Source organism: Melospiza georgiana, chromosome 8 (assembly GCF_028018845.1).
Source record: "Melospiza georgiana isolate bMelGeo1 chromosome 8, bMelGeo1.pri, whole genome shotgun sequence".
NCBI classification, from domain to species: Eukaryota; Metazoa; Chordata; class Aves; order Passeriformes; family Passerellidae; genus Melospiza; species Melospiza georgiana.
In genome coordinates, this window is record NC_080437.1 from 13018852 (window position 1) to 13044920 (window position 26069).

The following is a 26069-nucleotide window of genomic DNA, read 5'->3' on the forward strand; positions in this document are numbered from 1 at the left end:
TCTACTGCAGGGAGAACAGTATCAGCTGGTCTCTCACTACTGATAAAGACTACAAAAAGCACATTTATGTAAAACAAAAATCAAGAATGTCAACTTAATGCCTGTAAGAAAAGTCCTATTTTTGTAGTTCTGGAGCTGTGTGATGTGAACAAACCATGTACCATGCCTGTTTGTCTACCAAAAAAAAACCCTCAAATGGAGACATTTGCTCTAAAGCTTTAGGCCACTCATTTTAACAAACTGTTAATAATTTGTATTTGTGAATTGGTTGGTGTTTTCCCCTTTAATTTTATTGTAATGAGGGTATTCATATTAGGTAGGAGGTCAAATTTAATTAATATGAGAAAAGTGGTAATAATGAGCTGAAAAAAATTACCTATCTGTTCCTTTAAACCTCCATCCACAGCTCCAAGACTATTTTGGCTCAGCCCATTGCTCCCTTTCCCTCCACAGTACCTAACACCAAGTCGTCACAGTAGGGAGAGTCCTGCCCTGGTCTGTTCTTACCCAGACTGTGCCCATCCACCCAGCTCAGGCAGGAGAGCTCTTTCCTGCAATAAGAGGCAGTAACAATCTAGTGTGCCTAGCACTGCCCTTTAAAGATCACTCAGTGTATAACAGCCCCAAACACTTGGACAAATGACCTGTTCTGCATCTGGTACAGGGAAAGAATGGGTGGTGCTGGCCTGATCCAAAATAACTGCCCTTTGTCCTTCCTGGCAGCACTGCAAAGGCCACTGAAGCTAATGCACTGGTCCTTATGCTTCAATTGTCATGTGTGAATAGTAAAGCCAATAATAGCACATAAATATTTGCAGAATGACAAATGCTCTTCACAGTCAAGCTGGAAAATAAAATTTCAGGTGACTATCTGCAATTTAATTTACATTACAGAGGGATTCATTAGAGCCTGAAGTATTACTGTAAATGTCAGATCAATTTATTAAAATAAGGTGCTTAAAATAAAGGTCTACTCCTTCACATTGTCAATTGAGTCAATTCTGTCCTTCATAATAGACAGGGAAAACTGAATGTCAAACCATCTGCAAGTAAAAGCAACATTCTTACCACTATGTCTTAGAATCTGAACTGAGTCACATGTTGATGAAAATGTGCTAGAAAAAGCAGTGTCACTAAGTGCACAAATAAACATGAGATGAAATAGTGACTATTGTACTGACAACGTAATACAATGCATGTCATTACTTCAGTATTACAAGTAAGAGTTCAATAATCTTCACTTCTTAAAAATCCTAGTTCCTAAACTTCCTCCATGTGACCTACACCTCTTGCAATGAAGGCATTCACTGCATAATGCATTTACTTCTTAGTAAAGGGGTGGGATATGCACATCTTTCCTCTCAAGGAGGAGCAAATGTGCTTTGAATGTAACAGAAATGGAAATGAGAAGAATAACATTTTCCTGTAATGACATGATTTTACTCGCAAGCAGCACTGAATGGTTCAGTGCAAGGTCTCACATTAACATCTTAACATTATCTAGGCGTACTTTGTTCCCCCCAGGTTTAAAGTCTTAGGGTAAACTGAACACAGCAGGAGACAGCACTGGGTTATTCAAGCCATTTTGACAGAGCTCCTAGTGACTGAAAAGCAAATCAGAAAGCATAAAACTAGACAGAACTCTAAATCAGGAGAGGAAGTTAACAGGTCTGTTCTGTCTCTTCATAGGATTATCACATGATTTATTTAAAAAGCTTTGTCCATGGAAACTGGATAGAGGAAAAGACTCAGAAAGCTTTAACAAACCCTCACAATATTCCCATCAATGCCAAACAGAATTGAATACATTTGCTATGTTAAGACAGAGGCTCCTTGCAGATCATGATTTAGAATTTCTTACTTGGATCAATGTGATGCCAACTGCTAAAGTCACAGATCTGCAGATTGTGACTGTCAGAATGCATCAGAATGCTGGAAGAAAGAGAGGCTGTGGCACTGCTGGGTTTTTAGCTGACCTTTTGCTTTCACACAAGCCCCTCTTCAAATCTATGCAGAGGTTACCAGAAATAGTTTGCAAACTATTTCAAAAGCCCCAATGGCAGGTACCTTTCAGCATTTTCACTGCCACAGTGGTATAGCCAGCCCTTCCCTTAAGTCGGAATGCTGTCGCCTTGACGACCTTTCCAAATTCTCCTTCTCCAAGAGTCTTGCCCAGAACTAGGTTCTTCCGAGGGAACTCCCACTTTGGATCTTCCTGCAGGAGAGAAAAGAAACCCTGTGAGATGAAGCAAGGAAAGGAGATGATATTCCCAGGAATAGGTGCACTTGAGCGTGCAGTCTTTGGTTTCTCTTTTGATCAGAGAGTTCTTATAAAAGCTTCTGGGTATCAAGGTATTTTGCAAATCTATTTTCCCTTACCTGAAAACCTTCAAAACAGGCTGTACAGGTAGTCTACGGAGAATGGATTATATTTACAGGTCTGGAAAATTGGGTACAAATGAAAAATGAAGTGATACAGGATAAATCCTTGCCTTCAGAGTAACTTTGAACATGTGACTTTCATGGAGAAGTTCTACTCACAGAACAAGGCTTTCCCTTCCCTTAAGAAGTGATCAGAGACAACATTCATCTTCTTACAAAATTAGTGCCAATAAGCTCTGAGGTTGCAAAATTAGGACAGATGTACAAACCAGACAAGAAACTAAGGCAAACAGAGCACAAGGTCTGTGAAAACCTCACTACCTAACACTAAAATAGATCTGATGCTGCCATATAAAGCAGCAGTGTATCTCTACCATGCTGGCTCATGAAAACACCCCATCTCACAGAAATCCTGCATAGTGTGTGATTCAAAGCAGGAAAAAGTAGAGTAAAGGTATGATAGTGTGACTGGGCAAAAGTCCTTAAATGTGGGCAAAACTCCCACACCAACTGATATCTACAATGTGTACATCAGAAATCAGGAAGTCATCTCAGGAGGAATTTTTCTGTAATGTTAAAACTTAGCCTTGTTGTAGTACTTTGGCACATCATAGAGTGTTAGATGGTTAGTACTTAGGTGGACAGTGCCAAAAGTAAAACCACAGTACTGTCAGATTCAGTTACATCAGTGAAAATCATTGGCTTAAATTAACTTAAAATGTTACACTGTATTCAAGCACAATAAAAAAGGAAGAATGTACTGGTCTTATACAGCAAACTGAAATGTTTATCCAATCCCTCATGAAGTATCTTCATGCACATGATTTCCAGCGCTGCTATTTGAAGGTAATGGGTGATTCCATGAATGGACGGCATGCCTGTAACATCATCTGCATGCACAAACAAGGCTGACACCAAAACAGAGCGTGCCAAACGGCACTGTCAGGCTTACAGGTATTTTGAAGGCGTCCACAGCCACCTGGTTCTCCATGGAGTCCAGGGAGGGGCGGCGCACGTTGCTGGAGGAGTAGCTGATGGGGTAGGACTGCGCGGGGCGCCGGAACGTCATCTCGGCCGAGGCGATGGGCGCCTTCGGGGAGTTCTTGTGGTACCGGTGGATGCAGTAGAAGGAAACCAGCACCGAGAGGACAAAGCACAGCACCACTGCCCCTGTGATCACGGTCTTGCACACGTCGTCACACAGTTGCTCTGCAGACCAAAAAGAGCTTCTTAGAACTTTCCTTGGGACCTCTTACTTCTGCACAATAATTCAGTTTTAAAGATGCAAACTATTTCATGCTATGTTTATTATTAGGGAAAATAAAAATTATTTAAAATATCCATTATCTGTTTCAAACAACTGCACAGAAAGGTCAAGGAAAAAATAATGCACTCCTCCTCCTGACACCATGGGTGAGGGTTATCGCTGACATTTTGAAGCTGAGATTTTTCAGAAACTATCAGGAAGCTGGAATTACTTGAAAGTAATAGAAAACATTATTCCAATTCTCCTAGCTGCCTCTGCAAATATCAGGTAAGCCTCACTGAAATGCAAATGCTGCTGGAAATCAAAGGATGACCAACTTGTTTGTCAAGTAGCAATGAATAAAAATGAATCCTTAGTCATGGCTATAAATAACACATTCTGGAAATTTTCAGGCTCCATAGTGGATGCCAAGGTGCCAGTTCCTCACTAGTTTTCTATTAGCAGTCTCTGACCAAAGACATGGCTTATTAACATGGCCACAACTGTAGAGAGTTTTATATGTACACATGATTTATACAGAGAAAAAGATTACTACCAGAACAGCAGCTAGACTTACCTTTGATATCATCTTTCTCACAATAACAGTTCTGTCTTGGGAAGCAGTAACAAATCCCATGTCCTGCCTTAATTCCAAGATTTCCAATGCCTTTCCCATGACCACCAATAATGTTTCCACCTAATCAAATACAGACAACAGGCTAAGATTCTTACATGTCGGTAAAGGGAAAAGAAAAGCCTCAGTTTTCCATGGGTTTACCCCAGTATGAATCTGAAATTGAACCAGGGAGCACAGTGCAAGAGTAATGACAGGAACTCCTAAGGGAGATGGAAGACTAAATTATGAAATTTCTGAGATCCTGAAATGGGAGGACCTTGCACTGTTTAAACATTAGTCCTCATTAGCTGTTCTTGAGTTATCCTGCTTCTGATGCCGATTTTCCCACACCTTGGAAAAGTCAGTTCTAGGTATCATTGGTTCCACTGTCACATGGAGATAAACACTTAACCACCTCTGCAAAATGCCACAGGACAGTCTAGTCAAAGCACTAAAATAAATGCCTAGTGCAAGTGATAAAAAAAAAGACCTGCACAATCTAAAAATGCATTATTTAATATTAGTAAAAGAATTGCAGAAACTCGTACTCTTGATTTCAAGTAGTTCTTCATGCAGAGTAACAGCAACTGCATTTCCAAGTAAATAATTTTTTTTCTGTATATGTCATAAAAATTACTATTAGCAGGGACATTTTTATCTCTAAACTGCCTTTATCGCAAAGAGCATTTTACAGGCAGCTCAGGTGTTAATTTTGGAAGAGACTCTGCTGAGTCACCACCCTCTGAGCTGACACTTAAAACCACTGGTGTTCCCAAAAATTCCTCATTATCCTCCCTGCCTCTCCCCAGCCAACTTCCTCCATCATGAAGAAGTGATGAAATAAAGTTTCCATTTGCCACAGAAAATTGTACGCATTTATCTATACCTGCCTATGTTTGCAAACCTGGAAGCAGATGGAAGCAGGGAATGAGCCAGTCCTACCTCACCTGTTCTTGAGCAGTTGCTTACTACATGAAAGTCTCTTGCTAAGAATGCAATTAGGTTGCCTCTAAGTGATAGGCACAGCCACAGCACCAGCTGCTTCAGTTGAGTGCCCTTGAATGTAATATTCATAGTGTTACTGTGAGAAAGCAATTTTGGGACTCAAGGACATAGCCATCATAATGACAAATGAATTACAGAAATAAGTATTTTCACAACCTAAAGAATATCCTTGATCTTAACACGTCTTGGCCTATTTATTGTTTGCCATTTCCAAAGGAATGTCCCCTGCCAGTAAAAGCTGATAAAATGGTACTCCTGCAGCTCTGAGCTCCCAGAACAAACTCATTTTTTTGTCTGCAAGTATACTGCTTTTGGGCATCAGCCCAGGCTCTCAATTGTGTCAAGTCATGTACACAATTATTCAGCTTAGGCGTTAAAAGGGCTTGCATAACATCCTGAAAACTTGTCTTACTCGCCTGCTTATTATCCAGAAAGACAGTATTTCTTTTGAGCAAAACATTTGATGCATATGTTGTACTTATTTTAGTACTGCAGCCCCTGGCACAAATATTTCCACTTTCAAAATGACAAATTATTGCAACTATTACCAATTGGGAATTCTTTTCAGATGATTAGAGAAGTTACTTGCATTTCCTTCAAGCATTTCTCCCACTTAATGGATTGTTTTTATACACGCTGATAAAATAATTATCTATCTGATAACACTAATTTACAATACACAATCCATTCTTGCATGTAAGAAATACTAAGAAGCCTCTTTAGTAATTAATTTTATAGAGGAACATTAAGTTCCAGGCTTTAAGAAAATGCTAGTTCCTCTAAGACTCCATTTTAAAATCTCAACTTGAAGTATATGATGTCAGAGTCAGAAGCAGCATTCAAGAAACATGTGTCTTTATTCATGAATTAGACTGTCAGATAAAAAGATCCACTTAAAAATTATCATCTCTCAGAAGATGGAAATGGCTCAAGAGAATTACACTGTTTTTTCTACCCTGTGTATCTTCAGAATGAATTGTGAACTTCCAGGCATTCACGAGTGGAGTGTAGAAATTTATGGTCAAGTAAAAAGATCCAACACAAACGCATTTAAATTCCTCCTTCATAAATTCTGCTCATACGGGTATCTGTCTGGATCTTCAAATAGGTAAGGCATTGATTCATTCTGATGGCCCCCTGTCTAAAAAGGGCAGCTACATTTCCCCAGATGATCTTTTGTAAACACATTTATTGTAAATAGAACTTCGTTTCTTCTCACTTATTTACCCAGGAGCTCAAACAGGCTGGTTCCTGTCTTACTGTACCTGAGCTAGGAAGTGGGGCACTAATGTGCCTAGAACCTGAACCTCTTCAGCAAGTACCTCCATGGAAAATCACCACCTGTGAATGAACAGGCAGGAGAATGGGCATTGCTGAGAACACCTTACCCCTCCATCAGTCAGCCAGTGGGTGTCACCTGCCTGGCTCAAAAAAGGTCAAGATTCATCCCCATAACCTTAACTCAATTGTATGTTTCAAATTCAAGTGTGACAATGCAGAGATGCTGCGTTTGTAAAAGTATCTACACTTGAGAAAGTGACATTTGAGAAGTAATCAGAGGTTACAGAAAAGCCCATCCTAAAACATTCCCTACTTGTGCAGTCTTGGGGACACACAGCCGGGTCTTTGCCCTCCACCACATCACAGATGCCATCTGGACAAGTCTTGATGCTCGGGGTGCACGTGGAGTAGTTTGTGGTGATCCCTGTTAACAGAGAAACAGCTGCACTAAGACCACAAGGAAGGAAAGTTCACTGTATCTTCTCAGGGCACACTAACACTCCAAACCACAGGTTATGGTGCCTTTTAAAATGAACATCTATGACTACAAACACATGCTAAAGTAACAGGCAAGACAACAAATAAAGGCAAATGGAAGAAACCATTTTTTGCTATCTTTTCTGCTTTTGACAGTCCTCTGCTCATGTCACTTGCAGTTACTGTGAACATGCTTGAAAAAGAGCTGGCTGACCACTCTGAGAGTGAAGAGCAGCTTTTACATCTGAGGATTTCTCTACTCAGTTTCACCCACTTGAATAAGAGGGTTACAAGTGGTTGCAGAGAATGTATGACACTTATGCAGTTTGAAGGGATCAAGCACCGACACACAGTCATTGTTCTGCAAGAGTCGAGAGCTGTCACCAGTCAGATCCGTGCTCCAGAGCACAGAAAGAGACACTGCTTTGTGCTCACTGTCTGCTGGGTGCACCTGCTAGCACCTGCTCCACTCACACTGCTGCAGGCTCAGTTCACTTCCTGCTGGTTTATTTACCATGTTCAGCATCACCAGGGACAAGATAAAGAATGGCCTTTCCAACTTCACCTCATTTTCCTTTTTAGTGCATACTTCATATGGGTATTATGATTATTTTTTTTAGCCCCAGCTTCTATGTAGTTCACCATACCACGTTTTCCAGCCAGAATAAATCAGTTTGCATCTATGGAACTCAAAGGCACAATTACAACCAAGCAGAAGTTTGACTTCACATAATACAAATGTACCTTTCCCACTCCCCTGTCTCCACTGGCATCTTCCTGTTAGCACTCCCAGGCCACCACATTCTTCACATTCAGCACGGTGCTTACTTATAGCACAAGAGTCAGGACAGTCCTCTTCTTTTTTTAAAACTGTTGGGAAAAATTCAGGACAAGGGAAATGAGCACACAAGCAGGTCAGCTCAGAAGAGGAAGTCTGTTTTTAGGGATAGATAGGAAGGAAAGACAGATGAACAAAGCAGTGAAAGACTGAAAACTGACTGACCCAATTATCAGTAAACTTAGTGAACAATTCAAGAAAAGCCCAGGTGCTCCTTCTCTGTGAAATACAAGATGAACAGCAAGCTCATGAAGGCATGGTTATGTCTGCTTGACAGCACACTGTCACTGCCTAGAACTATAGATTTGTGCAAACATACTGATAAAAGAAGAATGGGGAGCACAAATACCTACAGCTTCATACAGAATGTTGAATTAGGGGGAAATACTTAGTTCTTGGGCTAACACAGTAGTAACCCAAAGAGCACCAGCTAGAAATATGTGTTTTCAGACAATATGAGGCTCGTACAAAAACAAAAATCCACTGCAGGCTTTTTGTTTCTTTTTCTTCAAACCATTTGCTCTTGACATAGGAGTTCTGAACTGATAAAATGTAACAGAGGTGTTGATTAGGTACAATTGTATGGTTTTGCATAAAATGCAATATAGTTTGCAGAGAAATGAGTTTGTTTCCAATGAAATCCTCCTCTGTGGGTGTTACAGGATGTTTTTAATTTCCTTCCCCGTAAGGGTCAGTCATCACACTGTCCTTAAGAACTTGAATTCAGTGTGACTGCTACATGAATACTAAGAAAACTATTAAAAAATTGTAGAGAAGGGAGGAGAAAAATCAGAGAACAAACATACTTAGGCCATATAGTTCTTTCTTCAAATAGATAGATACACACACATATACCTATAGACCTTTTTTCTTCTTCCACAGGAATATGTGAAATACAAAATAAAGGTCACACATAGACACACACATACACACTAAAGATTCTTCTTAATCAAAGGTCATTATGAATATTATGAATTGCATACAATATCTCACCTTTCTGCACATTAGTTCTTCAAACAAATAGTTACTACAGGAAGGCACAAATCAAAATTCAAAATCCAAACTCTGTGATCCATTATCTTGTAGCTCAGACTCATTTTCATTGTTAATGCCATCATTTTACAGGTCACCCTGCTAATGCACCACCTCACACCAGTAACACTTGCTAATAAATCAACAGCTCTGACAGGGGTACTTACGAGTCCCCTCCAGGACAACAGTGAGGAGGGTTTTGGTGTGTTTCCTGCTCTGCTTGTCAGTGGCTTGCACAGTGTACTGGATTTCCTTGCACTCAGGTCTGTGCAGCACTGAGGAATTGCTCACATACAGGCTCCCAAATTTGTCCTCTCGGCCTTGCAGAATGCTGACAAGATGGCAGCTCGAGTTGGGGGACAGCAACTTGTAGGTGATGTTTACACCACGGAACTTCATGCAGTTTTCAACGCAGATCTTTCCCACCTAAGCTCAAACACCAACAAAGAAATCACAGACAGGAACAAAACTCTTCACAAAAAATATTTATTCTCAAAAATATCTGAAATAAAATGGAGCATACTACACCTTGCCAAATTCAGTGTTTATTTGGGGTTTACAGATTTGTTATTTTCCTACAATTGCAGTATGTAAATGCTTTAAATGTGATTTATCCTCAGTAAAAACGAGACATAAAGCATTAACTGTTGTCTTCAGACTAGCAGTGAAAATGCAAAAAGCCTTGACACAGACTCAGTGGTATTTGGTGCCTACTGCTGATGGGCAGTAGTGTTCAGTGGGAACAAGACCCCGAGATTTGGGAAATTCTGAGTTCAATCTCTGTTCTGTCTCAGGCTGACCACTGAATAAACTTTGTCATCCTTGAGAAATCAAAGGGCTCAGCATGAACAAAGCTGAGACTCTCTTCAAGTAACACAGAAATTGCTATTACATAATTTTTATAGTATTAGAGTCAAAAAGTTTCTGGCCAGAAGAGCTCTCTGAAGGCCTTAAAAGGAATAAGAACCTCATTGTTTCCCATTTTCAATTCTAAAATATTTTAATCTAAAAATGAAAAGATGTTGGTTTGCCATATTTAAACTTCTGTGTGCCAGAGTATCTAGGCTAGAACACTCCTCGGTCTAAAACACATCATCTAAGAAGCACAGGAATGCAAAGCCCCATCTCCTGTCCAGCTCCTACAGGAACTGATCCAAAGCTCACTTTGGTTTTTCCATTTACAAGAGTGGGATTTCGATCAGGCCCAGAGGCATTGCCTTTCTTTGCAGGGAAAAACCACAATGTGAAGGGCGGGGTGTTATTGAAAGGAACTTGGTGATGGATTATTTTCAAATGCTGCAGTTAAGAAATGTTTTCAAGAAACACCACTGCTGGTAAAAGCGTATCTGTACATCTTGGTTCCAGCATTCTTACTAAAGAATGTTATAAAACAAAGATGTTTTTGTGTACTATGACCTCTTCCCATGAACCTGGACTATTTAAGGTCAGAGAAGAAGCCTTTGCAATTCTAGAGGCATACTTTGTTAATAGGATAATCCCACTTCATCTAACTTTTTGCCATTCACATCACTGATGGGTCATTTGGCACCATTCCTGTCAGGATTTTAGGTGGCAGGATAACACAGAAAGACTATTAAAGCCATCAAAAGCAAGGACATTTCTTTCTGGCTGTCTCCTCTGCCCAACATGCTGGGACTGGCAGGAAGAAGATGACAAGATTTCCACTGTTCATAAACTCTGTCTAGACACAAGGTCTAGACACGTCCCTTCCAGAAGCACGTCAGCGCCGCTTTGGTGCCGCACTGCAACTGGCAGGGCTCTGCTACTGCTCAGATGGTGCTCCTTGCAGGAGGAGAACACACTGATGATCCAGACATCAACCTTTGCACAGATCACACTGAACTGCCCTTTCTGCCCACTCTGTCACAACTGCTCTTTCCAGGCACCTTTTTCATTACAGTAATTTACTTCAGCGGGGTTGGAGAAGACCCTGTAAATTCAGATGACCCAATAAAATCTGAAGAGCAGATCAGCCAGTTTATTCCTTAGAATAGCACATTGGCCAGTTTTGCTTTCTCCATATAATTAGAGAAGAAGCTATAAAGGCCTCCCTCAAGAAATTTCTATGAGAAAAATGGACTCTCTCTTTTTGCCTAATTCCGCCGAGGAAAGCCCGACCTCGTAACTTCGCTCTGCTCCGCAAGTTCTGGAGCCAGCTCAGCTCTCAGGTGCAGCAGAGCACAACTCCAGAGGAAAAAAGTAAAAACAGCTACTTCCCCCTTCTCACAAAGGTGAAAAAACAAGTAATGAGGGTAAAGGGTAGTCAGGTTTAACATCAGCTTACAGGGGAGGAACCTACAAATTTGCAGGACTCTCAATGGTTAACATAAAAATACCATTATTAGAAAAAAGAACAGAAAAATCCATCTTTCAAGTTCCAATGTTTAATAAAGTCTGGATAATGATACTGTTCCTCTTCACTGAATTCCAGGAACATTTGGACATATATAACCTCTCTAAAATCTCAGCCAATGTTATTCATCATTTGTCTCAGTAAATGTCAATAGAGCTTTAAGTCCTTTGATAAGTTAAATGCCACTGGGCAAGCCTGCACTGTCAGGCCATGCTTCTGTTATTCAATTCATTTAGCTGCTCAAATAGACAAATGGCATCAGCCCAGCAGTTAATAATTTCTTCACGCTCCTGCATTTTCCTTAGGGCAGGAGACAGTTCAGCCTTCATATTGATTTGGCCCAGTACTTTCCCTGACTACTCTGGCACATCAAGGCTAATTATGCAGCCAACCTTAATAATGTGAAGTGCTGGGGACTAAGCTGCTTACACTGACTTGTGCTCCAAGCTGAGCACACTGTAAATTCAAATCCAGTTTCACAAGTAAGTGGATGACACTTTAACTAACTGAGAACACCACCTCCAGAGCCAGGATGAGTTTTGCACTTTGCTGCTCAAGAATCAGAACAAAATCTCTTTGTGAATTTGTGTTTAGGCAGCACAACAAAAAAGATCTCCTCCCAGAAACTTGGAGCTCTTGCCAGCAACAGTTTCCCCTGCTACTACTGCCACCCAGTGAAACTGCACAATTAGTGTGAAATGCCACTGTTTTCAAAGATCCTAAAATTCCTTTTCACATGTTTGACTCTCATGACAATATTCCACACCAGTAGCTTTAAAATTCAACTGGCTTTTTTTGGCTTTGCACCCTAAAACTAAAAACATCCACATACGCTCAGATTTTAAAACGGAAGTGATCAAGCAATCTAGGGTATGCACAGATAACCATGGTTGTCCAAATTAATCAGGAATTCATTCATTCACAATAATATTGTATGCATACACCTATATATAAAAATATGCATACAGAAAACAACCCAACCAATTCATTAATCTAAATTCATACACACCTAACAGGCAAGTGTCCACATCCGTTTCAATTGCAGTCATGTTGTGACACAAACACAAGAGCTCTAGATGCAAGAGTTAGACTTGCATGAGTATCTTACATACCTGTGCTATTATTCCTTTTAGGGGGAAACCCAGGTTTCACCCCATCCCCAGGCAACAGGCAAGGGTAAAGCTTTCACAGCCTGGTGCTACAGAAGTCTCAAACCTAACATCAGAAATAATTTGATCTGCACAAAAAGAACAGACTATCCTCTGAAGTTTCTAAACTGACTGCAAATTGAAAAACTGCAGCCACAAGGCATCATGAAATGTCATAATGGACTAGCTTTTGTAGTGGAGCACACTTGGTACCTTTTGCTTATTTAGGATATTCAGTGCAGACTATGGACAAAATGTCCCTTGTCAGAGTAAAGTCTGTTCTGTACTCTGAAGAGTTATCAAGCTGCAACACATTTCATCAGATTAGATATAATAACATGCAATATATCTAGCTTCTCTTTTACTTTCTTTTTAAAATTAGCCAGAGGCCTGAAGATTAATAAAACTTAATTCTTGCTTAAAATTCTTCTAATGAGTTGGTTTTCTCTGCAATTGGGATGACCATATTTTAATCTCAGTCCTCCTCTCTGTTACAATACTTACAAGGCATGCTTTCCAGCCCTTGCAGACACAAAAGGGTTCATCACTGATGTTTTTAATATTCACTTTCATAATATTAGCTGCATTGAACAATGTTTCATAGGAATCACATTGTAATTTTCACCTGACTAACATCAACCTGCTAGAAAGTGTCTCTGGAAAGCATTATTAATGGCAATGGGGGTGATTAAGCTAAAACAAGGGTTAAATCAGGAAACACATGAATTACTAACTAGCCATTACCTAAAGAGAAGCCATTAATATACTGAGACTCCAATAGCTAGACTAATTTCTTTTTTTTGCCCTTGACATTGTTGCAGTTATTTATGCCTAAGCCACTCATGGTCACAAGTCCTCCTGTCCACAACATCTTATATTTCTCTCCATCAGTACTTCCATGTGTGGAAGTTATTACATCCTCTGTTATTACATGGTAGGAGAGGTAGTGCCCAGCCTACCTGCTACTTTCTACATCCAGCAACAATCACAATGATAACACATTTTTCAGTGATTCTGCTTAAAACAGGTAAAACCAACGAGGGCTGTAACACATCTGGCCCCAGTGATCCAGCTCCTAAGCTCCATCAGAAAGGGGATGAATAATTAACATGGTTCTTACTTGTGCAAAACGTTCAGCATTTCTGTTCACTGTGAACTGGTAAGTTATGTTTGAAAACTGAATGCTGACAGGGAGGATGGAGACATTGAAATGGAGCATCACCGATCTTTCTGGGCCGTGGAATTCTGTGTCATTCACCAAAACATCCAGCTGGAAGGAACGATGCTCTGTGACTGGAATGCTTTTATTCAGTACCAGTTCTGTGAAGGAAAAGATTCATCTATTAGCAACCCACATTATCTGCAAATGCATCTTTTAATATTGCAAGCCCAACAAAAATAGATGCACCAAATTTAATTACACACATCCAAGTTTCCTAATAGGAAACAGAAGGCAACTTAAATATGAAATATGTTCTTAAGCTCTCTGTCATTTAAGATGTTTGGGAGGCCTTCTTCCCTTCTACCTACGAAGCCAAGAATCCTACAATCAAAACCTCTTGCTTATCAGTTTATACATCATCATCCCATACACTCCCTACTGCAGAGATGCACAAGCTCCATTTTTTCAGTACATATTTAAAACTCAATGTTTTATTTACATGAAATTTCTCAGCTTTCTTAGGCTCAATACTTACAAAACGCTCATAAAAATTCAAGAATTATTGGTCATCTACTAAAAAGAAACTTGTCCTTTATTTGAAGAAAGAGTCCTTACTGTACTCGTGCCGAGTTCCCCTCACTTGGCTGCCATTTGGGCTGAAGTGGATTTCATCAAAGATGTGCTCTACACGAAATGTTTCACTTATCCAGGGGTCCTCAGTAATGATGGTTCCTGTGTATTTCTTTCTGCTGCTTTGAAGGGGATAAATAGGTGTGGTGTCTGCATCATACACAGTCAGCGTGGAAAGAACAGTGCCCTGGTAGGAAACAATAAATGGCACTGCTGAAGGACCTGAAGCTTTCTTCTTCTGATAACTGGTTTGGAGATTGAAATACTGGTCAAATAACACCTCACAACTTTCACAGAAACCCAGGCAAATGTATTCGTAAGTGTCTTGTCAAGACTTGTTCTAGTCAGGAGATGGCAGCAAACTCCTAAAATCAGTCTTTATCCCTTCCAGACACAAATATGATCAAAATGTACTTTGAAGGGAAAATTGACTAGCAAGACATCTTGTTGTCAGGAAACAGAAGCTCTCTCATGAAACACACATCATTTATGTCCCCCCCCCACAAAAAGTCTTCTCTATACCATTAACTTAAAAAGGGTCATTGCTCCTCTGAAGAGCTCACATGTGTACTTCTCTACTGAAGCAAGGGCTGTGTGTGTACAGGGGCATCAAAGACACCAAGGGATTCAGACCTCTTGAAAGATCAGCTTGGCATAGAAAGGGAAAAATGGGAGAACACCATTAAAACAAGATCCTGGAGCTCGCCATTAACAGCCTGGAAACTTCACAGGTGCAGTGGTTTGTCTGTAGAAGTCAGCCACTACTTCTACAGCATCCTAATAAATGTTCTGAATATAGTCCTGATACATTACACAGATTTGCATGTATGGGACAGGCACGCACATAACACTTACTCTAACAACACAATTTTAATCCCCTGAGAGAAGCAACCCTGTAACAAATATAACAAATAGAGCAGAGCTGTATGGAGATACCCACAGTGATCCTGACCCCAGACTCAGCAAATGTCCATCCCAATCTTGGAAACTGCTCAAATTTCTTCACACTCTTTCATCACTAACCCAAACTCCTCTTCCTTCGGGATCTGAGTAAGACATAACTTGGAGCAAAGGAATCCTACAAACAGCATTTTACAATCACAGATCTGCAGAGCATGGTATGGTGAGGGGCTTGTTGCCAAGATCCAGTATCCAGGCAGAACATTATGCTTCCCAGGAGTCCTGCCTCCCACTGTTGTGCCCATACTTCAGGGACTAGGTAAAGGAGAACATGACCAACATTACCTCCTTCCTGTTGAACTCCACAACAGCATCTGCAGTGTCAGTGCCGTTGGGAAGGAAGGGAGGAGAGTCATCTTCATCTAACACGTTCACCAGGAACGGCACCTCCACCTGCATTTCCCTGAGCCCCTCTCTGACGGTGCACTTGGCAATGAACTCGTATCGCTCCCTCTCCTCCCGGTCCAGGCGCTGCGTCACCCGCACGCTGGTGGTGTTCTCGTTGTACCGAAAGGGAACTCCCTCCTCTGCAAAACACACACAGCCACAATCACTTACTGCACACGGCTCTGATGGCTTTGATACTTTGCTGCAGTTCACTAAAGTCATTTGGACAGCATGACTGCACAATAAAAGATTCAGAAGTGAAACAGAAGGAAGCTGTGTGGTTATATTAGAGTAGGGAGAAAGCACAGAATGTATGGGAAGATTCTACAGTTTAGAAGCAGCACAATTTAAAGCTCAGGATTATTCTCAGTCTACTTTTAGCAGATAAAAAGTTCTAAAATTGATCTTTTCTTTAGGGAAGGGGACAGTCCTCCTTCCCATTTCCTCTATGTATCTCAAAGGCAAAATCTTCAGGCTCAGTTTAGGTTTGTACAGGAACTTCCTTTATAGAATCAAATCTAGATGGTCTACTACAAAAGAGATCTTTTAACAGTGCAGCTGTTTGAATCTATTGCTAGTACGTGAGAGATCCAGTTTTACCTGCAAGCAATTTGTAGGAAATGCTGAGATTCTGACACCGATGATGAACTGAGGGTAACCGGAGCTGATGAAATGTACCAGGTGGTTTATTCTCCTCGATGTGAAAGGAGAGATCCATTTCTGTGAAGCAAAGCTGCCTTGCTGTCAGGGAACTGCAAGCTGGTGCAGTAGCATTGATCAAAGTGAGGAGAACTGTGGTGCGTGCAGCAGAGTCACATTCCTTCTCTTGGAAAGGGTGGGATGAAAGGAAGACATACAGCACCACCTTGGCCAATTGCATCCCATTTCCTACAGCTTCAGGAGGAAGAAATCACCTTAAGAATTATTTTACAGAAGACAAGCCAACATTTCTTTTCCCTATATGCTACCCTAGTCCATTATTGCATAAATCCTATTATGTGGCAAAGCAACTCTTCAATATGCCAGATGCTGGTGGGAAGACCTTATACCTTAATAATCCAAATAAGCCTAAAACTACAGGGCTTGGCACCAATTTTGCATTATAGAATCTCAAAACCAGTATCAGCATTCTGTCTGTAAGACACTGACATAAAAACACATCACTGGCAGTAATCAACTCTTTGATAAGACTGCTTTTTGAAGAGACTAGAGCAGAGCAGGGTGGAAACAGGAAAAATAATGCATGAGATGGCAACAGATAGGACAAATCCTTATCAGGACTAACACTTCAGTCACAGCATTCCAAAAGTATGGACCAAATTGTCTAGGTTCAGAGAACAGATTGCTTCATCGTTTTCAAATATGAAGAGGTGGAAAAAAGACAAAATCAAAGTTAAAACAAACCTGTGGCATCTGCTAATACATCCTCAAGCCTTGTTTTGATTCCCTTGACTACAGACAGCACAGTAATATCTCTGTAATAGATCTAACTCACTTGAAAAGAAGTTCTAGGTCACTTTGATCTGTATGAACAAAACAAGGCTCTCGGGTGTTAAGTAGCTGTTCCTCCTTTGTTCAGCACAAATATTTGATATACATGAATGCCAAGTACCAAAAATGGATGAAATATCAAACACTCAGCACTTCAAAAATAAAGCATTAAGTGTCTGAAGTTGAAAATTTCAACATCAAGGCACCTAAGTCTGAAGGTAGTGTTGATATATGGATCTTATAAACTGAAGACAGTTACTACAGACTCTCTTCAACAGTAAAATTTCTGCAACTGATCAAAGTGGTATGCCATTAACTCCTCATCCATTTCCTCCTCCACCATCTAATGATAACTAATTTCCTCATAGATCACAATCACCAAAACCAATTTAGTGCCAGAGCATAAAAGAAGAGAAAAAACATCTGAGATAATGAATTTTTTTAGTTCAACAGTAAGCTTCTCTAACAAAACCAAATATCAAGAGAGGGGAGAGGTACAATTAACCATTTCTTCTAAGAGCTCTTTGGTGTTACATGCAATCGTAATTTGTGAATCCAAGTCACCAGAATTCAAGGATCATTTAACGTAAGAATCTGAACCACTCTCACAGCATGTGTCTTGGAATCCCTAACACAATGGAACTGGTTTAACTTTCATCAGCAGATGAACAAATTGAAAATTTCAGTGTAAAGCTGTGACTATGCAGCTGTGAAATGCAGAAAAAATATTTCCAGTAATTCAAGTGTCCCACTGTCCTACTGGAGTTCCCAGTGTGAGCAACAGGATCTGTCCCAGGTCAGCATCTGCTATGGCATACTGCTGTGGATTTCACTGGGTCTGGTTCCTCATTTTAAAAGGTCAGATGTGTTTTTTTTCAAATTTGACGCTCATCTTTCAATGGAGAGATCTCATTGTCTGAATGTATTTTTCTTTAAGAACATGCACCTCAAGAAGAAAAGCTGGTTTTCTCATACTTACACAGCATGTTAAAGTCCTCTCTATCCAGGCTTTTGCTGAGGTAGAGAAGTCCCGTTTCTTCCCTGATTTGGAACCAATTATTTTCTTGTGGTCTTGTTCGAGGAGCTTTGTGGCACAGATGAAAGTGGGCCACTTCCTCACGCGAATGTCTCAGGGCATGGATGCGCAGCAGCGGCGTTCCCGCCGCCTGGTCAAGGTAGACATTCTCCAAGTAGTCCTTCCTGGGGAAGTAGAGACCCAAGGCCACTGCAAAGGAAGGCACACCAGAGAAGAGGCAGGCACAGTTAAATGATTGTGGCACTGTTGTTTTCTTAATAGATGTGTTTCCAAAGAAACAAAGGTTTCATTCTCTAAGAAGTAAAGGAGCATTAAAAAAAATGTGGAAAAAGGCAGATCCTCATCTGGTGTAAGTAAGTACAGTTTTACTTCACTGAGGCCAAGGACACAACCACCAAAAATATGGCCTATTGTTTATGTTCAATTACAAAATTAACGGCTTTTGAAAGCAAAACTCGTTTGCTGTAGACGAGGCTCAGTTTAAGATGAAGATTTAAGGAAGCTCTGCTTGCCAAATTTTATTTAAGTTCCAATCTGGTGCTCTTAGTTGTAATGGCATCAGCTCACAGATGATATTCAAAGAAGGGAAAAAAAAACCCCTTAGATGAAATCACACACTTTAAAAGCCTTTAAACATGTTCTCTGTTGACAGAAAACACAAAAATTTATCAATGGCTTTCACACTTTTCCTGAAGTTACACAAAACCCCTTTTTGGCTCCCCCCCTTTCTAAACAGGCCAGCATGATAGCTTTGGTACAGAAAATGGTTTAAAATAATACTGAAAATAGTTTAAAAAATACTGTAAGTGTTTTAAGTATTTTAAACATGACAGATGGGAAAGCTGAGAAGTGAGGGAGAAGGGAAATGCACGTTTCTTTTTTAGTACAATGACTGTGACTGACCTGGTCATTTCCCACCCTGGCACTGAAGGCACTGACATTTAGTGGGGAACAACTGCCCCTTGGTGCTGGTTTCTTCAGCTGATCTCACCTCACCAGGTCACTGTGCAATGGCCTCTCTACCTGTTTGCAGTGCTTCCCTTCCAATTTCCCTTCTTGCAGATGTGGTCACAGGGGAACGCCCGATTTGCAAGGAGGGGACAAAGTGATGCTCACAGACTGAAACACTGGAATTGTCACTCCTGGATTTCACATGCACTGACAGTCAGTGCTCGCTCTCATCCAGCCTGAATACTTGAATACTGCAGAATTATGTGTCACTTCATCCAACTGATAAGGAGTCAGGCATATAAAAAGCTCACACATCTGCTGAACAAATGTAAACAATAACAACCTCCATATGTTACTAATACAAAGCTCTCTCAGCTTAAATCAAGCCAGATACAACTGGAAATGATGGCAATGCAGAAGTAAAACTAGGAATATAAAATCATCTTCAAAATAGCTTCAGGCTGTAGCACATATTTATTCTGCATTAGTATTGGATCCATACACTGTTCTACTGAATGGAGTGCACCACAAACAAACTGTAAACAAGAGACCTCTAATTTCATTTAGAAATACCACAGAAACCATTGTACTTTGCAATGATTCAGACATCATCTGTATTCCTGGATGCAACTACATCCATCAGGTTTTCAGAGGCCCATTCTTTTTTTTCTACATATTTTGCAATATATGAATAAAAAGTTAAAGTAATATGGTAGGTGAATTCGTTCCAGAGGAATTAATTCAAAGAGAACCCCACCAGAGTATTTTTGACAGTGTTAGGAAAGCATTAACTCTTGTCATTTTCTGTCCAGAAAAAAAAATTATTACTTTTGATTCTGGCGCTATCACCCTCTCTTCTTTGTAAGTAAGATTCCTGAATATTTGTAATAAATTACAAATATTTTTTTCAGTCCCTATGTCTTTTTTGTAGTGCACGAAAACCTGGGGAATATTTGCTGCTAGAACTCCTAACAAATGGGTTCAGTAACAAGAGAAACAAGGTGATATACAAATACAAAGCCCAGTCCCAGTGCTAGTAAATAGACCCCCTTGAGGTATTTTTGTAAAAACTTGATTTTAAAACAACGGAATTTCTTCACAAAAAATTCAACACTGGAAATTCATGACTCAAGACTAAAAAGTTACTTTCAACTCACAAATGCATACAAATGAGGCTTACAGAACAGTGGCTGTTATTTCCAAGACTGGGGTGAACAGTCCTGTGTGCAGTACAAGAACCAGCACCACTGCAAAGACACGAAATCACCTCCAGCAGAAGGAGCTATACAGAGTATACATAAACAATATCAATGCGTATCATGGGAAGTGAAAAGGGAGAAAAATGGAGTATTTTGATTTGCAATTAATTGCTTCCTTATCTTAAACAAGTGTGATAATCTTTATATGCTTTGCTCTACAAATGAGGGCTCACACTGCACGCAGGTACAGTCATGTTCAACCAAGCACATAAATAATTATGACAGACATGGCCACTTGAATGCCTGAAACCTGGCACACAACTACATCTCAGCAGAGTCAGCATCCCCACTGCTCTGCATCTGAAAGAAAAGGCTAATATTGATGCTGCAGACTCTGAAGTTCTTTGGCATCAGTTCACAGGAGGGGTCTTCTCCATTGTCAGAAAGAAAGGGCAAAAATCCTGTAATATAAAAAATCTGATTTCTCTGTAAATAACAGAAATGCAAAATAATGCTTTGTATTTTGAAGAGAGGAAGATCCCTCCATAAAATAATTTAGCATTTACACATTAATTAGCTGGAAATGTATTTCACAAGTTTCAAAGCCACTTCAAGAAATTTGAAAAAGCTGCTGTAAGAGATTTAAATAGACACACGCTCTTTTTCTACTCAATTCAACCCTAAAACTGATCAAACTAAATTCTGCCAATTGAAAGTGTTAGTTTTTAGTACAAAGCAGACTTCCAAACTGAGGACAATATCCAAGGGTAGTTTTATGTGACGCCAGTGAATATGTCAAATTTTCATATTTTACTTAGAAAACAAGTACTTGAATTGAAGAGTCTTTACAATACTGCAAAACAAATAATTATACACATAAATATATTAATTTATATAAAAATTTAATTAAGCCATGCAGCAAGATTCACTCAGTGTTGTGAAATTACTGGGATTTTGTAAAGTGGTTTGTGTCACTCTGACTCAGCAATGAAAGAGATAAGAGATATGCAACAGACTGCCCAGGTCACAACCACTCTCTGCATATAAATCTTTGGAGGCTAATTTCAAAGGAGACCTTTGAAGTAGAAATGTAGCACCCACTTCTCAGAGGTGTGTTCATTCCTTTAAGCCCTAGTGAGTTAAAACCAGATTCAATAAACTTGCCATCTGGCAATATGGTGCAGGAGGAAGAGGTTCTAATCCTGGCCACAGTTCCTTGTGTCCTGAAAAAAAAAAAAAATCCACTTCCAAGGACTCGTGTAAGCTTCCTATGGAAGCCAGATGGAGTTTTTAATGAATCTGCCATTTAAATAAAGAGGAGTTGAGATGGTTACATTCAAAACTGATGGTTAAAGTGCTTTTGCTTAGGAATTAAAAGCAGAGAAAAATTTTGCGTTGCAATCTTGAAACGCACCACAAGAAGGTTGTAGCTATGTAGCATCACAGAATCATTAACATATTCTGGCATCTCTGAACATTTTTTTAGAGGACACTTCAGCTCTCCATACTACAATCAGCACAGGAAACATGGCAAGCTCTGATGGATGAGCAATATTATGGGATAATAACAGCATATCAGTAACACACAGAAGAGAAAAGTGATCACGTTTAAGCGGATGTAATGCTACTAACTAATAGCTCCTACAGGAAATAGATACAGTTATGACAGCAGTTTTCCAGTGCAGGGAGAGAAAGCAGGTAAAATGAGAGTAGAGAAATGAGATTATATGTACTTTGAAGCCTTCATGATTGCCTTTTGAAATAAGGCAATTTTTCATGAGGCTTTTTTCCAGTCATGAATGATTAGGTAAATAATGCCTTTTTTGATACAAATTGATTTTTTTCTGAACACAATTTGCTCTACAAAACTTAAGTTGTTTTTAATGTTTTTTCTGCTTGCCACTATTGTCTTGAGTAGCATGACAAGACATGGGGGGCAGCACTTGATGAAAACTATTAGAGTGACTACAGCAGCATTACATTCTTAATATCAACCTTGATGAAAGAAAACACAGTTTAACATTTGAGTCACAAAATGAAGGAGCAGGAAATTTTTATCCGATATAGAAGAGGACTTGACTGTAAGGCATTCTCCCAAACAATTCCTGTAACCATCTGTCAAGGTACAACTACAGACTTCAAACAAACAGTTTTGAACTAGCAGATGTCTTATGAAGTTCACAGTCAAGCTTCAAAGTTTGAAGGACCATTGCTTGTTTTAGGTTACACTAGGCATTTGAACAAAAAGTTTACTCTTGATTTTAAAAAAATCAAATGGTTGAAATATAACATTACCCACTGAAGCTATTTTAGGTTTCATTACTGATGTAATGAAAACTCACTCTCCAGCCTGAGTGTCTGTAACCTTCAAACTTCTTTTCACTACTTCCTGTTGGTACACTTTTGTCCAGTAAATGAAAATCTTCACAGATCTCAAGGTGCCTGCTGGATGAATACGCATTTATAAACAATACAACCAGTGTGGCTTTTTAAAAAGAAAAAAATAATCAGCAAAATGGAAATGGTGGTTGTTTTTCCTTCAGCAAGTAGTATACACCTATATAACCTACACCTGACAAAAGTTATGCAGAGCTTCTCAACTTTTTGGAGGAAAACAAAACAATTTATTTAAAACAGCACAGCCCCAGGCAATCAGAATCTTTAATCCGCAATTGACATGCATCTCCAAGAAGAGGGAGATGCTTTCAATGCAATGATAACCCTGCCAATGTAACATACAGGATTTAATGATATAACAGATGAACATGGGAGTCTGTTGTTAATAATCTTCCATTTGTTGCACAGCATCAGATTTCAACAGGCAATTATCTGTCAAGCTTAGTTTTGTGTTCCTGAAATAATTATCTTTACTTCTGACAAGTAGCCATTATGTTCCATTACTAATGTTAATATACCTAATGTTCGACTCATCAGAGAACAAGGCCAGTAATACACTTTACTATTTTAAATTAAAGGACTTGCCCACTTAATTCCCTTCTAGTCTCTACACAATTAGGAGATAAACTTGCCCTCATGAACCAAAAAGTCCGTGATTTAGGAAAAACACTGTCACCTGACAGAAAAGCAGTATGGAAACACTACTTTGGATTCAATGGTCACCTGTGCCAGCTGGGGACACAGCAGTGGTGGCACCGGAACCCTGAGCTGCCTTCAGTGCCCGCCCAGCCAGGCTCAGGGAGAGCCAGGCTCCCAGGCACCACGCAGGGCACACTGCCTCCTGCACAAGCACAAGTCACAAAACTTCTCCTGGTTTTATACAAAAAACTTCAGCCAAATTCTGCCACCAGCTGTTGAGGCTGCAGCGCTCCTGCCGGTCTGTAACTCCTGATGGGTTTCAGAGTCACTGCAGCAGTGCCAGAGAACAAGTGGCATCCTCCTAATTCACTAGAAAGCCACTTACACAGCTCAGCAGCATGATGTTATTTACTTTTAGATGTGTCATTTTTAAGCTGATCACTACAGAAATTGTAACAGATGTGGTATGAACCCAAGACCATAAGAAACTGTATTCAAGTGAAAATGAATTTTTTTCCTTTTTTTCACAAAGTTTCCCCTCTGGAGCCCAGGTTAGAGTGGATTGGGGAAAGATCACTGTAGGGATTCATACCAGAATTTTCTTACAGTGGTTGTAGTCAAACTTATGGAGCTGCATAATTGCTCAATGTCACCTGTTGTGTACATTTACATGTAGCACAATTGTTGGAGAACAACAAAATAAATTTCAATACCAGCAGCCTCAGTGAAATACACGTGCTTTACAGAACACAGTACCTCCAGGGAAAACAGGTCCATATGAAGTGATGGTAAGCAGAAACAGTCCTTAACTGGAATATACTCCAGACCTGTTCAACTGCTCTGCTTTAACTTAATTGCCTCTCCTGTGATTTTCCTCACCAGATTCCCACACTCATACAGAAAATTACCCTGAATTTTAGACTGAAAATACAGAAATTAATTAAAAATATTATATCAGATATTATATTAAATATAGTATTATAGAACATATATAAGATACAAATATATATTTAGATAAAGTATTAAATATTCTGGTAGTCAGCAAAACAAGAAAGATTTTCTGGTATAGGAAAATAAGACACATTGTGAAGCAAAAAGATGGATCTGACAAAAACAAAGTTTGTTTCCTACGTCAGGCATATTGAACAAAATATAAAAAATGTCAAGATCAAAGACAGAGCCTAAATTTTTCAAAAATAAATTAATTCGGATTTGTGACAATTGCCAAGATTCTCATTTGTGTCTCAATTCAACACTGGAAAATCCGTGCAGCTCAGGATCTACCAGAGAACAGGACAGTACCTCTACAGAAGCTTCACTTGTGAGTTCAGACTGAGGTCAAACCTGTGCCTACACTTTCCTTCCAGAGGCTGTACCTCTAAGTAAGTTTGAGAAAATTCCTCTTTAAGTGCCACAAAGTCTAGAAGCTTCCTTCCTCTTGCGTTCTTACAACTTGTTGTTTGTTTTGGGGTTTTTTATTACTTTAGCAAAGGACAAATTTTGATGCTTCATTGTTCTAAATACCAGTGTTAGTAGAACTTAAACTATCCATTGTAGAAATTAATATGCATGGAAAGTTTCTTGTGAGAGATTACAGGGGTTTCTGAAAACTCTTCAGATCCTGATTCTGCCACTTCTCCTTATTTGTGTGATTGAATATTTCTTTAAAATATGGCCTAATTGTTGGAGAGTACCTGGATGTAATTTTGCTCTGTAGGAGTACTGAGCTGAATTGTAAGACAAGGAAATAATTGTACTGCAGGACAAACTGTATTAATGAATACTTAATAGAATTAATTTACTCTGTGTATGATCTCATGTGCCTTCTAGAATGTATTTATGTATTATGTGTATGTAAACACTGCTATAATGAGAAGCTAGAGAAAGAAGAGCAGGGACATGTGTCTCACTGTTCTGTGCTAAAACTGACACACTACTTGCATCAAAACCATACAATCCTCAAATAATAATGGAGTGACATACAAGTGCTCTAAATCCTTGTTATACTTTAATTAGCTTTCACATGTCTTTACTCTAACAGTGCTGAGCTCACACAGAGGATAAACATTACAGCAGCAATTTGGAGAACAAAGTACTGACAACCAAATAGATTTGTTTCATAAAAACATAAATCACAGGACACTTATCTGCAGAAATTGTTCAGCATACTTGATAAGATGAGAAGATCCTTAAAGGCAAAGACAAGTTTAAATTAATTATCTTAGTTAAAAGGATATCAGCCTCAAAAAACATTTCCTACATTAAGATACAGATCAAGATCACTGTGCTGATTCCTTAATAAAGTACTACATTTTCACAATCCCAAGTCATGAAAAGGAATGCAAACCAATTGATTTAAAACCTGTTGATTTATGACAAAGATTTGTATATGCACAAACTCCTGCATTCCATTACTACTTAAGCTCAAATTTCCCCATTTCTCTTCCTCCAGCTGCACTTGGTTCTGCATCACCAAAATGAACACAAGTCTTCCTGTCAATTATAAACAGATGAAGTCAAACATAAGGGATCACTTTCTGACAGCTCAGTGCAGTTCACAAACACCTCCATCCACTTCCTCTGCCTAAGCCACCTTCAGAGAGGGAACATGCTCAGGTGAAATAAGTACCAATATTTCTCACAAATGGCTTCTTTTCCCTCAGCATCACTGCAACAATGAACAGAACCTCTGCCAAATGTAACAGGACCAATTTGGGATAATTGCACAATGTTTAATTGTTCTTGATCAACACCAGTGACCCTGCACCTGTATTGTGGCGAGAGGAGTCTGATTTTCAGAGAAAAGTTGCATGCAATA

General features: G+C 39.5%; 1 protein-coding gene across 1 annotated transcript in view; it reads right to left on the bottom strand.

Annotated features, from left to right (window-relative positions):
* The window catches only part of RET (ret proto-oncogene), a 51927-nt gene that overhangs the window by 18797 nt on the left and 7061 nt on the right, over nt 1–26069 (bottom strand). Inside the window, exons 2-12 of the mRNA XM_058029353.1 lie at nt 18009–18254; nt 16139–16432; nt 15437–15678; nt 14177–14378; nt 13520–13719; nt 9045–9303; nt 7752–7877; nt 6844–6954; nt 4206–4325; nt 3335–3591; nt 2068–2215 (exon numbers count right to left, since the gene is read on the bottom strand). Coding sequence (XP_057885336.1) covers nt 2068–2215; nt 3335–3591; nt 4206–4325; nt 6844–6954; nt 7752–7877; nt 9045–9303; nt 13520–13719; nt 14177–14378; nt 15437–15678; nt 16139–16432; nt 18009–18254 — 2205 coding nt within the window. The remainder of the gene's footprint in view (nt 1–2067; nt 2216–3334; nt 3592–4205; nt 4326–6843; nt 6955–7751; nt 7878–9044; nt 9304–13519; nt 13720–14176; nt 14379–15436; nt 15679–16138; nt 16433–18008; nt 18255–26069) is intronic.